This window comes from Heloderma suspectum, chromosome 3 (assembly GCF_057233095.1).
Source record: "Heloderma suspectum isolate Gila_16-S chromosome 3, 16-S_ref, whole genome shotgun sequence".
Classification (NCBI taxonomy): domain Eukaryota; kingdom Metazoa; phylum Chordata; class Lepidosauria; order Squamata; family Helodermatidae; genus Heloderma; species Heloderma suspectum.
In genome coordinates, this window is record NC_139460.1 from 282,240,402 (window position 1) to 282,254,525 (window position 14,124).

General features: G+C 43.3%; 1 protein-coding gene across 1 annotated transcript in view; it reads right to left on the reverse strand.

The window, feature by feature from the left end:
* CUL3 (cullin 3) overlaps positions 1–7,530 on the reverse strand; it is a 69,146-nt gene extending 61,616 nt beyond the window's left edge. Inside the window, exon 1 of the mRNA XM_084847128.1 lies at positions 7,198–7,530. Coding sequence (XP_084703254.1) covers positions 7,198–7,263 — 66 coding nt within the window. The 5' untranslated portion in view covers positions 7,264–7,530. The remainder of the gene's footprint in view (positions 1–7,197) is intronic.
* Positions 7,531–14,124: the final 6,594 nt, after the last annotated feature.

Below are 14,124 nucleotides of genomic sequence, written 5' to 3' on the forward strand. Positions count from 1 at the left end.
TTTTAAAAAGAAAACAACCCTTCTTTCCAAGTGCTTAATAACTTTTAATACATTAATACATTATCCTAAACTTTAACATTGTATTGCACTATTCTCTTTTCTTAAGGTGAAGACAGATGTGTGTTCAAACTATTTCCAACATGATTGAAATATTACATTTTGTTCCCTAAAAACATGTTTCTTTTCAGGACGATTCATGTATATTCCAACTACTGCCAACATACTTAAAATGTTACATCTGCCTTCACCACTAGAATGCCAGATTATTAGAATTACGAGTTTTTCAAGATGTCCTTCTACCTTTTGCATTCTTCTACCTTCTGCTATTCTTCACTAATCTGGACTCAGATTTTCTCTGACACATGTCTCCCCATTTACACATACACTCACACTCAAGAAAACAAAATCCCTAAGATGGCTAAAAGCAGAGATAGCAAACACAAAACTGACAAGTTATTCAGGTCTTCTCTATAATCCTTAAAACAAGTTTGTGAAGACTTTGATGACATTAGACTGAACCTAGTTTTGTACTCCCAAATGGAACCTCCGAAGTGATCAATCCAGAGCAACAAGAAATACTTCAAGTCAGCAAATCAGCATTCTGGATTTGCGGGTAAACTACTATTGGCTTTTCTGATTATAAGAAACACGTGTAAAGCTTTTTTTTTGCTTCCCACAAGAGACCTTTAAACACATAAACCAAATATTAGGAATAGAGTAATAATAAAAAAGCTTATGTACTTCCATAGCAGGAGTCAGGAAAAATTAGTTTTAGTACAGATCTTTGGATGTACATACTATGTGTGTTACATATCGTAAGGTTAGTAACAGACCACTTTCACTCCAAAAAGCACAATTCAAATTTTACTAATCTTTGCCAAATGTTTTAGGATTATGGATAATGGAATAAATAATGGTGATGACAACTATATTTATATTTCATAGAATGGTAGGGTTGGAAGGGGCCTACAAGGGGCTTGCTAAAGGCTGAGGGTCCACAATTCTACTTGCCATGGTGAATGTCCAACCCACCTACTCTTGTGGCAAGGTCCAGCCATTATTCAGACCTTGTAGCTAGGGAGCAAGCAGGATATTATCCCCACAGTTGTGCTGTGCTTCTTAGGTGCTCTGTGAATCTTGGACGTACAAGGCAACACACACAAGCCCAATCCTTTCTCTTGAGCTTGGGAAGGCTATAGGGATCATCTCCATATTGTGGTATACTTGAGGCCCTCTGAACCACTATGCAAAATGTGAGGACAATCGCCAACTTACTTCCCCAACTCCAAACTCAAGAGGCAGGCTGGGGCTTAGACATGGCAAGACAGCCAAGTTTTTTCTTCACATCTTTCCCAGTGGTGGTAAGCATCAACATTAAAGCAAAAAGGTGTGTGTGGTGAGGGGAGCTGAACCCTTCTTTCTCCTATACATTACCTCTCCACACTTCATTACTTCAGATTCCTTTCTCTAAGCCTGCAGCCAATACCAGAAGTGATCCAGGTTGGGGACAAAATGCAGCAGAATGCATGAGGATGACACTCAGGAGTGAGACTCTTATCACCCACATGTCCCTTTTGGTGTGAAAAAGACCTCCTCAACCACTGCTTTCTGCAACATGTGAGCAAACGGCTGCTTCACCATGTATAGTAAGCTACTAATAAATGTACTTTGCAATCTCAGTGTTAAAAAACCAAAAATAGTTTTGAATCTTGAGAAATGGACAAATCTGAAACAAAATAATGACTGGTTTTTATTTTAATACAGTGGTTTTTTTTAAGTAGCTTCATTACTGGTGTATTATTTATATAGCATTATCAATATACCTCACACTTTGCATAACTTCATAAGTGAAACACAGGTTGTCACTTCAAAGATCTTACAATCTAAAACTGAGACTACAGGGAGGGAAGAGAAACAGAGAGAAGGGTGAGAGGAAGAGAGAAAGGGGATAATGAAAACAATTTTACAAGTACTTCAGATTCATTTTGGTAAGGGATAAAGGATAATTTACCCACATAGGAAATTTATATATAATTTCCTTAGTATAAATGTGAAGATCAGGAAGTTACATTTTGACTGGCTGTTACATTCTGGCTGGTTTGTTTGAAACAAATACAGTTTTTAAGGATATATTAGACCAGAAATTTTAAACCATCAAATGAAACGAAATGAACAAAACTCTAGTTTTAGTATAACACTGTAAGTTGTGGTTACAATATGCTTCAGATTGCAGTCTACTTTCCTGCAACATACTGACTTCCTGAAACATACTGAAGTCCTACCCCTGCCTACGATATCATCCAATTGACAGACAAGAATTGTGATTAATCTGTGACTAGAACTGCAAAGCTATGCATACTTATCTAGTAAGCAGGCATAGGACTAGACAGCTTGACTTTTTATCAGCTGGGAAACTCAATATGTTATAATTTTATTTAGGCATTAACTAGACTAGCATTAGCCTCTTATTTTGTGTGGCCTCCAGCATCCAACTGGAGGAGTTCTCCAATATACTTGCTCTTTTTGGCATGTTCAGTTTGACTAACACTACATTATACGGAATGCAGTTAGTCAAACTGAACATGCCAAAAAGACCAACTCCTGCAGTTGGATGCTAGAGACGACACAAAAGAAAGAGGCTGAAGGGTATTTGGCACTGAACTGATATGTCACAGACAAAAACAAAAATGTCACCTATCAGTAGGGCCCCTGTATAACATATTTTATGCCAGCCTACAAGACTGTGGTTTTCTTGTTTATAAAATATTTAAATAAGACACAGGCAACCTCAGACTTAAACAGTGATAGAATGCTGCACTGGTGATCATAAACAAAATATCTGGAATAGTTCTGATGACAAGAACTGGAAAAGTCAACCAGTAAAAAGAGACTAACTTTTTTGTGATAACATTAACAATCTAGATTGCAAGATCACTGTGAATATCTATTGTATTATACCTAGAAAGTGATTCTCACCCATCATCTGCCCTCTATCTCACTCCGTCACATTTCTATGAGGGGTTTTGGGGGGTGCAGGTAGGTTGTTCAAACATATGAACTAGCCTGAACATTTTGACCTTTTGATCTACAGAAACTACATGGCCAATTGTAGTCTGATTCCATGTTCTAACATAATATTAAATCAGAAGTTATAACTCTAAGGAAAGCCAAGCTACAGGCAGGCATTTGGGGTGGGTTAGGGTAATTTTAGAAATGTGATGTTTTTAATGTTGAATTTTATTGTTTTGAACTGTTTTTATTGTTGTACATCGCCCAGAGTGGCTGCGTGACCAGCCAGATGGGCAATTAATAAAATAAATACATACATACATACAGAATTTTCCATATTGGCTTAAGATTAAAAAAAAAAAGCTGAGAACTTATCACAATGGGTTGTTTCCAATGTTAGTCTAACTTAAGTCCAAATAATTTCACTGGGTCTCCTCTAAGTAAGACTAACACTGGATACAACCCAGGGTATGTGAGAGCATATGCTCAAAGAGCTTATCTATTTTCCAATCACATATAAAGGCAGTGTGGTATTTCCACACTTGCTCACAATAAAATTATACTACACATGTCCACTGGAGCCAGAATGTTTTCAATATGGTGGAGAAGTCGTAGTGCATCCTTTCATGGTTGCCTGGCTTGGGCATTCCCCACAGAGAAAGGCAACCCTTGCCACTGAAGTCTTTCACTGTGGAATGGACAGGGAAGGGAGGTAGAGGAAAACTCACAGTCCAACCAGGACATTGCACAACACAGCCAGGTATAGGCTCCTCTTCTGTTTGCACTTGGCCCAACACAGAGGCAGGCAAGGACAGAGAAACAAATATGGCTATTTTTAACCAGTGGCTGGGGCACCTGCAGACATTCAGAATCACTCTTGGTAGGAACAAAGTTGGATCTTGATTCTGCCCCAACCATTGCTAACCTTTCTGAGGCTGTAGTGGCTTAGGTATGAAGAAGGGAGAGTCTTTCAGCATCTGCCCAAGTTTCTACCAGAGCAGCACAAAGTTCATTTCTCCAAAACATCATGTTAAGGGCTTCTTTCAACATTTGGGAGGCATTAAGATCATGCAATGAGCTAATATATTGGGCTAATACCAGCTACATACATGTAAGTGATTAACAGAATGACTTACAACCCAATTCTATGCACAGTTGGGTCTTTATAAGCCCACTGAAATAAGTGGATGTAGATTCTAAGCCTTAGAAGCACCTAACTTTGCATAAGATAAGGCTGTGTCAGTTTGGCACATAGCAAAACACTGTTCTTATACTCAAATTGTGCAAAGTTACAGCATTATACAAGGACAATTACCCAAGAAACACTTCAAAAATCTCCATAAATAATATGGGAAAACCTGTTTTAAGATTGTCCATCTCCTTTACCTTACTGAACCTGGGTCAGCAGATCCCTTAGCTCAAGATATCAATTGTTAATATGCTTTCTACCAACAAGCCCTGACCCCTACTAATGATGATGTCAGTTAGAAAGCATTTTAGAAGCCAGTAAGTTTTAGTCTTCCAACTTCATTGTGTGTCTCATATTCTACAACCCACTAGCACAAAACCAAAACTTTTATCAATACAACGCAGGTTCAATATGTGGAATTAATAAGGTTTGCTATGATCAGTACTGACTTGTACGTACTTTATGTCACAGTCCATGTTAATTACTGGTTAATTATATTCATAGCTGATTGTTGAATAATGAGTATCTAGAAAGGCCTTCCCCAACCTGGTGCCTGATAGTTGTTTTTAACTTCAACTCTCATCAGCCCCAAACAACATGGCTAATGGCCAGAAATTCTGGGAGTTGTGATCCAAAACATCTGGGGGCACCATATATAGTGCCCATGGTTCATTTGATCACATACATACAGAAATTTACTTGAATATGTAGCCGAATGATTAGGTAACTTCTTCAGCCTAGTGCCTAGACTTCATCAGTCATGTCACTTAGAAACAACCCCTCCCCATGAAATTCTAAGCACCTGGGCTAGGAAGACCCCTCTCCCATTCAGGCTGATGGTACTTTTGTCCTCAAGCACAAAAGGAAAGAAAGGGTTGCACAGGGGTGCTTGCCAGATCAGTGGCTCCCAAATACTGCTCCCTCGGCACTGGCTGTAATGAATCATGGCAGGTTCAGATGTGGCTTGTCAGTTATGTCTATGACATAAATATGAAATGACTCCATGGACATATATAAATGCATGCAGAATTAAAACCCCAATTCTTCAAGATAGTAAGGACTGTCAGCTTCAATACAAAAAACAACTGGTAACTTAGCATACAAAGTCAATAGCTATCATAGTGATTCCCAGGTTATGCTGTCTATGTAACCTCCCCACAAAGTATGTCTGAGAAAAATTCTAATCTAGTTATTTTAAGCAATGTAAAAAGGGAAAAAATTATTATGGCATTGCTAACAAGAACCAGTTTCATGGGGGAAACAATAATGCTCTGTTTTGTGTGAGAAGGCTGCATGAACATTCTTCACCCACAAACATTTTATAGGCTCATCTGCAAGAAAGAAAGCATAACGAAAAATATGTATCCTGACTACAAAGTTTTGTCTCTCATTTAGTTTAACCCTTGCATACAATTAAGTGTTTGATGCATGGATCTCATTAACAAAATTTAAAAGACCACTAGAAATTCTTGTAGAACATTTTCCTTATGAAATATTGTTAAGGTACTGTATTGTTAATATACTGTAAGTATTTTTGTTATTGCTGATTTTCATGATAGCATTCCATTGTTTAGGCAGCCAACACTTTAACTTAAAAACATTTCAAAATTAACTGAAATGGCACATTTAAAATTCTAAACAACTTCGAAGGCTCCCAAGAACTCATCATTTTATTTAAAAACACAGATCTCTTATGAGTGTAGCGTGCTTTAAAATGCAATTCTGAAAACAAATGTTGGCTGAAAAGGAGAGTATAAATATAATAATTAGGTTTTGTTTGTTTTTTAAACTGCATTGAATTGCCTAACCTTAATGATGCTTACTAGAAAGTAAGTACTATTGGTTTCAATTGGGCTTTTGAGTAAACAGGATTCAGCAGCAAGACCTTTACCTTTTGAACCCCCGTCCCCCACTCCAGTTAATTTTAAGGATGTGACTGCAGGTTGATCAAATGCTGACAGTGATAGTTGTTAGTTCATCACATAAACAGGTATAGCCAGTTTCTTTGTGAAGGCTACAATTATTTGCCACTAGTTTCCTAAATCAAACATAACAAAAACTTCTGGTCAGACCTTGAAAAAAAATCAAGTGCAACCAAGCATCTCCTTTAAGTGTATACATACATGTATACATAAATATTCCGGCATTTGGCAGGATAATTAAAATATCTTTTAAAAAGGTGTGGGGGAAACCACCCCACAAACCTTTACATATTACAAAAATCCCAGGGTGAAGAGCGTGTGTCTATTTGTTTTCAACCACCAGCTGAAACAACTGTCAGGCAGTCAGGAAATATGTGAGACAATTTAAGGTATAAATCACCACAAAAATGCCTCCCAAATGACAAATATCCCCACAGAGAAACCTTACAATTGAGGCTGGGAAAAAATGTCTGCTCTGACTTCAATATCGGATGTTTTGCCCTCAAAAGCCCTACAATATGCAGTTTAATGTAATGATACTGGGGAAAGCAAAAACAAGTTTGCAAAGGTGGACGTTGAAACATTCCCAGTTGGGTCGAGTGGTTGACCGAAGTGGAACAAGCACGACGCTAGGCCTTTTGCGTGTTGTTGTTGTTGTTGTTTTTAAGGAAGATGTTCACAGAATTGTCCCTGCTGTTGTTTTTAAAAATCAACAGCAGCAGTAGCAGCCAGGCCATTGCGAGCGGCCTGGGAGAAGCTGGATCTCCTTCGCCGGGGGCAGATGGCGGGCCCTCCAACCTCCCTCTCCGCTTCCTGGGCCGGGAACTCGCGCTCCCCACCCCCTTCCCAGCGGTGACAGCCTCCCTTGAGGGGTTCCCGAGCGGGCCGCCCCTCAGCGCCCACGTCCCCTTCGCCCGCTGCCTCCGAGCTCCTGTGACAGGACGCGTCGGAGCCGAGAGAGAGTGAGTGAGGCAGGGCTTCCAGGCCAGGCCGAGGCCGGCGTCTCGTCTCGTCTCGCCGCCAGGCCAGGCCAAGCCAGGCCCGGCCCGGCGCCGCGACTACTCCCCACTCACTCACCGGGAAGGCTCGGATCCGCATCTTGGTGTCCTTCCGACTGCCTGTCCCCTTGCTCAGGTTCGACATCTTCGTGCCCGGCGGGAGCGGAGCCCCGTTCCTGAGGGGCGGGGGGGGAGAGGGAAAGGGGTCGGGGAGAATCCCCCTCAAGCGGCCGGCGGCGGCGGCGACCTTCACTCCCGAGGGCGGGCGGGCGAAGAGCCGAGCCGAGGCAGGCCCAGGCGGCTGTCTAGTCTCGGCGGCGGCTCCCTCAGCCTCCTGCGCCTCCTCTTCCTCCGCCGCGATGGCGGCCAAACATCACTCAGTGCGCAGGGCCGAGCAGGCCCCCCTCCCCTCACCCAGAGACACAGACAGATCCGGCGGGGGCGGCGGCGCAAGAGAGGGGGAGGGAGGAGGAAAGGGGAGGAGCGCAGCCGGCGGGGAGGAGGGGGGAGCGGAGCGGAACGGGAGGGGGGTGTCCGGCAATTCTCGCGAGATTTCCAAACGGCTCCCGCGATAATAGAAGGGGCGGCCAAGAGGGAGGGATGGTTTTCTTTCTTCCCGTCTGACTCTAGGCGGAAGCGGGGTGGGGGGGTCGGCAATGAGCGAACGGGGCGGGTGATTGGTGGACGACGGCGCGGGGGAGGAGGATTGCGTTGTCACGTGGTAGAAGGGCAGAAAGAGGAGGCGGGGCTGATTCGCGCGTAGCGTTGCTCGTTGTTTGTGTCGGTTGATATCAAATCAGCTGGGCGGGAATAAAAATGGCACACCGGACGGGAAACTGAGTCACGGCGCAGCAGCTGCCTTCATGGACGTATTGACCAGGGGCGACCTTGGTTCCCGGGGGCGTCTTGGCGTCCTCCAGTGTGACAACCGACTCACCTAATCCCTGAGGATTGGCTGTGTTGGCTGGGGCTTATGGGAGATGAAGCGCAAAATACCTGGAGGGCACCAGGTTGCCTCCCCCTCAGACAGTCAGGCGTTGCGCAGCACACATGGGTGCGCTGCTGTGCTATCCTTAGATAATGAGAGCCAGTTCACACCTTGGTTATGCCCGTGGTGAACTTGATGATTTTCAGTGTAGACTGAAATTAGGATGAACTGGTCATATGAGTTGAATTAGGCCACATTAGAGAGAACAAAAACTCCCAAATCTGTCTTAAAAAGGTAAAGGTGTCCCCAACCAGTCGTGTCCGACTCCAGGGTGCGGTGCTCATCCCCGTTTCTAAGCCGAGAGCCAGCGCTGTCCGAAGACGCTTCCGTGGTCATGTGGCCGGCATGACTGAACACCGAGGTGCACGGAACACTGTTACCTTTCCCGCCAAAGCGGTGCCTATTTATCTACTTGCAATTTCTTGCTTTCGAACTGCTAGGTTGGCAGGAGCTGGGACTGAAGACGGGAGCGCACTCCATCACGCGGCACTCGGGTCTCAAACTGCTGCTGACCTTCTGGTCTGCAGTTCAGCGTCTTAACCACTAAGCCACCGCGGCCCCTAAATCTATCTTAGACATATGCATATATGAAAACAATGGTAAGTGTGCTAGGGAGTCTCGGCTAAAATTGCAGTATGAGTGTCAATCTTCTGTGCCAGTTATTATTCATCACATCTGTGTCCCCCTGTTCCTTGAATGTTATCCTCAAAACAATCCTGAGAGGTAGGTAAAGCTACAACGTAGAGAGTAATCAAAGGGCCATTCAGAGTGCTTCATGCTTCAACAGGTATCTGAACTCAAGACTCACAAGGCCAAGGCCTTATCTGTTACAGTTCAGCCAGGTTGTGTAACCACATTGAAAACAAATTTTCTCCAACCAGGATTCCTAGGAAAGTTAATTTTATTTATTTGAGATTATGTATACCCTGCTTTTCTGTTAAAGTGTTTAAGGCAGTTTTACCAAAATTAATTTCAAAACTAGCATAGTATAAAACAATGGATAAAAGAGACCAAAAATATATAAAAGAGCCCTTGGCACCAAATTCTGTTTATGCAGGAATATGCACCCATTTCAGTCCTACATCCACAGTGGACTGTAGTCCATGAGTGCTTATGTCATAATAAATGTGTTAGTCTTGAAGGTGCTGCAAGACTCTTTGTTCTTGCTTCAACAGACTATCATGGCCACCTCTCTGGATATCATTGTAGTGTATCACTGTGCCAATTAATGGGAGATGTTAGGAGACAAACCCTTTGTGGGACCTGTCTTGGATGGGTATACATGACCCGGACAAAAATTAGTCTCCAGTCACCCAGCAAGAGTTTAGTAAGGGCACTTTTAAACAAAGCAAAGCATTTCCTTCCCATATAAGTTCTCCCTTCTTCCCAGATAAGCCTTTTTGTTGTTAAGATTAGCAGTAGTGCATGTCAATCAGCAACTATACATTTGTAGATGCAGAAATAAATTAGCATGTGCATGGAGGCAGCTGTGTGGCAGCTAAATATAAAAGGAAATCTAGGTGAACTGAACACCTTGGCCAGGCTTACTTGGCCAAAGACTTACTTGCACTGATAGAAAGTACTTGAGATTTTTATTTTTCCTGAACAGACCTTCCATACTCAATGCCATTATCACCAACTGCTTTTGAAGGTGGCTGCTATTAGAGAAAAGTCTAATCTTGGGCTCCAAGCCTATACATCAGGGGTGGGCAACTTGTGGCCCTCCAGATGTTTTGAACTACAACTCTCAGCCCCATCATAGCCAGTGGTGAGGGATGATGGGAGTTCTAGGCCAAAGCATCTGGAGGGCCACAAGTTGCCTACTCCTGCTATACACACTTTCTTGGGAGTAAGCCTTGCTGAACACAATGGGACTTCCGAACAGACGTGCATAGAATTGTGTTGCGTGGCTCACTTGGGCTTACAGACTACTTTAAGTGTTCTTTGGATCCTGGTTCTTATTCTTCAAACCATTTATTTCCTAAGTGTCGCTGAAATTGGGGAAATAACACTGGAAATGTTTTCCTTTATTGGATGTTTCACATTATACAAAAGAGTTATTTTCTGATTCCAGCTATGCTAAGAAATATTTTACTTCCAGTGTGGCAAATATCACCTACAAATGCTGTGTCATGAATACGGCTAAGAAAAATTGGGGTGCTTGTTCACATAAATGCACCTGGACAGTATAATATTCACACTGTCAGTATAATATCTTAGGGTGCAATTCTATGCATGTTTAGATAGAAAAGTCCTACAACTTCCAGAATTCCCCAGCCAGCATGGCTGGCTGGGAGATTCTGGGAGTTGTAGGACTTTTTTCTGTCTAAATAGGCATAGGATTGTGCCCCAAGTTGGTTGAGCTATCCTCAAACATGGCTGTGAATACAAGGTCTTCAAGGAACCAGAGTGTGAGGGTCAGCCTTACACAATCAGGTGGGTACTGCCCTTTCTTTACATTAAACTGGGGCTCTCAGATTTTCTACCACTAGGGCCCAGTTGAGAGAACTGAAAATTACTGAGGCCCACAAGCAACAAAATGGCAGTGCTAGTCAGAAAATAGCGGCAGATGGAGAGGCAGAGTTTAACATGATCAGCTGACAATTGTTGATACCATTTTCTAATGATATTGAATTCTTCTTTGGAAATTGCTAAATTCTTTGCTACAGTGATTTCCCTCTGGCAGGGAGTTCCATAGTTTAACTTTCCTCAAGTTAAGTCCAGACATTGGCTCTGGAGGTGTCAGGACACAGGCGCCCCATTTAAAGGCAGAATTTGCTGATCCAGAAGCTCTAAGCGCAGAAGGTTTTTATTTTATATTTTTCCCTCATACACATGCCTCTCAGGGGTTTTTTTTTTACTCATCTCTTGCCATTTCTTCTTCCATTCTCTTTTCACACTTAACTTGTACCCTGTCCCTGCAAACTGCCAGTTTCTTTCATCTCTCCCTCCTTCTGCTTTTACATTCATTTCCGTCTATAAAAGCTTTCCTCTCTTATCACGTTCCCCTCGATTCCCACTTGTTCTTGTTAAAATATTATTTATTTATATAGTGCCATCAATGCCCATGTCACGGTACAGAATGAATCTTTTTTCTCTTCCTAATTTTTTTCCCTAAAGCGTCTCTGTCCCTTTTCCCTCAGAAGAGAGAGACCCTTCCTCCCCGCTTGCCACTGAACATTATCTATAGGCCCCCTTAACTCGCTTCACGTTTCTTTCCGCCTCTCCCCACAGGTTCTCCAGGTCCTGGTGCCACTGCTCAATGCCAGCTTTTTCTTCTGAGGCAGAGGAGGTGGTTGTGGGGACAGCCAGAAGGCACAGCAACAGCCCTTGGCGCTTCTCGTTTACTGCCCTGTCAGTCCACCTGTCCTTTTCACCTCCCTTCTTTCTTTTCCTCCCCTTGGCCACTCTGTCTGTTGTCCGTTTCCTCTGTTTATGTCCCTTTCTTTCCTTCCTCCCCTCCAATTTTGCATGCTACAGCTTTGCTCTCTAACCGGCTCTCCCTCCCTCCCACACGTGCCGTATGCATGGTGCAAGCAGGAAGCTGCTGCTGCTGGCATCAGTCCAACCCAAAGGCTGCGGGGTGGGTGAGCAAGAAAATGCTGGGTGGGCTGCAATGCTGAGGCCCACCTGGAAGTGGATTGAGGCCCACTGGTAGTCCCCTGCCCACAGTCTGAGAAACACTGCATTCAACAGCATTAACTTTTTCAGTGACCAGTTCTGGCACACTGAATCATACACCAATGGGTGTTCTCCTTCTTCAGAGAAACACGTTCTAAGCTTTGGCTTTTTTTTTTTTTAATTTATTTTCAATCTGCCAGAATGCATGCTTGAGAAATGAGGATGCTGCTCCAGGCAATCTCTTCACTGCAAGAGGCTAAGTACAGGTCACACAAATGGGACTGTCACTATAATAAAAAAGGACATTTTGTGAATAATAAACGTTACAAGCTGACAGTAGACTTAACTATTCATAAATTCTGGGCTCTTATCAAAGATCTACCTAAATGACACAGGAAGTTTGCAGCCCACGTGAAAGTAGAGCAACTATTTTGGGCTTCTACTACATATCCTTTAACTGTAGTAGCAAGATTCTTCTAACAGTATTCACACCTCTCACTCCAGAGTAGTGTTACTGTAAAGTCAGAGCTTTTCTACACAAGGCATTTATTATGCATTTGTGATTCCTTACGGTTGTTTACAGGTTCTTTAGATCAGCGATCCCCAATCTTTTTGGCGCCAAGGACCAGGCTCGTGGAGGACAGTTTTTCCACGGACCGGGTTGTGTTTTTTTTTTGCTGGCGGACTTCCGGCCGCTGGGACACAAACTGGTGGACTTCCAGTTGCATCCCAGCAGCTGGAAGTCCACCAGCAGCCGGAGCTGGCCGGCAGCTCCGCGGACTTGCTGCAGAGCGGAGCTCACCAGGGCCAGTGAGGATTCTGGGGGCGGGGAGGGACGGATCGCCTCGCCCCCCCGCGGACCCAAGGTGAGGGGGTTTTGCATACCCCTGCAGCCCGGTTGCTAACAGGCCATGGACCAGTACCGGTCGGCGGCCCGGGGGTTGGGGACCCCTGCTTTAGATGACAATATAATCCTCCAGTTTCACATCTGTTTTTTTAGAACAATTTCCTGTGTTTTTTAGAATGGGGAAAATGGGGTATTATTTCTTGTAGCACTGTTTCTACTGGTGTATTTGCACTATTCTGTTATAGCACAGCTCCACCTAGAGGTTATGTAGAGAAAAAGCAGGAAAGGAAAAGCTTTTTCTGTAGAGCTCGGATCTCAATTCTGCGATGAAACCAAAAGTTGATACAACAATCAACAGCTTCATGTGGAAAAGCTGTCAGAGAGACTATCCAGAATAAATACTTTGGCATATGTAGTCATAATCTGAATTAGACAGTCAAAACTTTGGAATGTGGCGACCAACATAGGGTCAAGAGAGGTATTTTTGTGCAGGTAACGGACCTGGCACCCTCCAGATGTGTTTTGAGTACAAAGAGCCAGTGTGGTGTAGTGGTTAGAGTGCTGAATTAGAATTCAGGAGATTTGGGTTCTAGTCCCCACTTCTCCATGAAGCTTACTCGGTGACTTTGGGCCAGTCACTGGCTCTCAGCCTAACGTACCTCATAAGGCAGTTGTGAGGATAATATGGCGAGAAGGAGGACTATGTGAGCAGCCTTGGGTTCCTTGCAAGAGGAAAAAAGGTGGGATATAAATGTAATAATAAATAATAATAAAATCTACAGCCAGTATTAGCCATGGTGAGATTTGATGTCAGACATATCTGGAGAGTGCCAGATTGGGGAAAGCTGTTTTACAGTGTCAACAAAACAAAAAACACCCAGTCCTCTGAGAAATTTAGAATCCACATTTGGCGGTGTGTGGGACAACAACAGAAGATAGCTTTTATTTTATTTTTTAAGCTCACATTGCTCATAATTAGAAATGGGAAAGGAAATGTGGGCCAAGCAACACATAACACAGAAAGTTGCATATTATTTGGCCCACAAGAGCACATCTATTCATACATTAATTATGTGATACTATTGCTATCTTGATGCCAGAGTCCCCCTTCCATCTGGGTCACTGATTTTGGCATGGCAAGTACCAACATAATCCTAACTACCCTTGTGATTTGTACTTGGCCAGTGCAGGGTGAATATGGTGTAGCAGCGGTGATTACATCACAAAGATGAGATATGAATGAAGCCTGTGTCTGAAATCTGAGGCAGGCTCTGCCTTACACGTGAAACACCATCACTCTTCATGTTTCACCTTTTTCGTAAGATTGGGGGCTCCTTAGACATTTCTTTTTCCTTGGGATGTCAGCCAAGAAGAGGTCAGAGCTCTCTGGGTGTTGGACTGCTCAGGAACAGTGCTTGCCAGAGTTGGTTTCCTTTGGAATAAGGTCATTGGCAGCTTAATGGCATTTTGTAATATTTGCATTTATTTACCTTTATACAGGCTGAAAATAGCTGGAGGTTCACATCTTAAACATCTCAACAGACACTCCA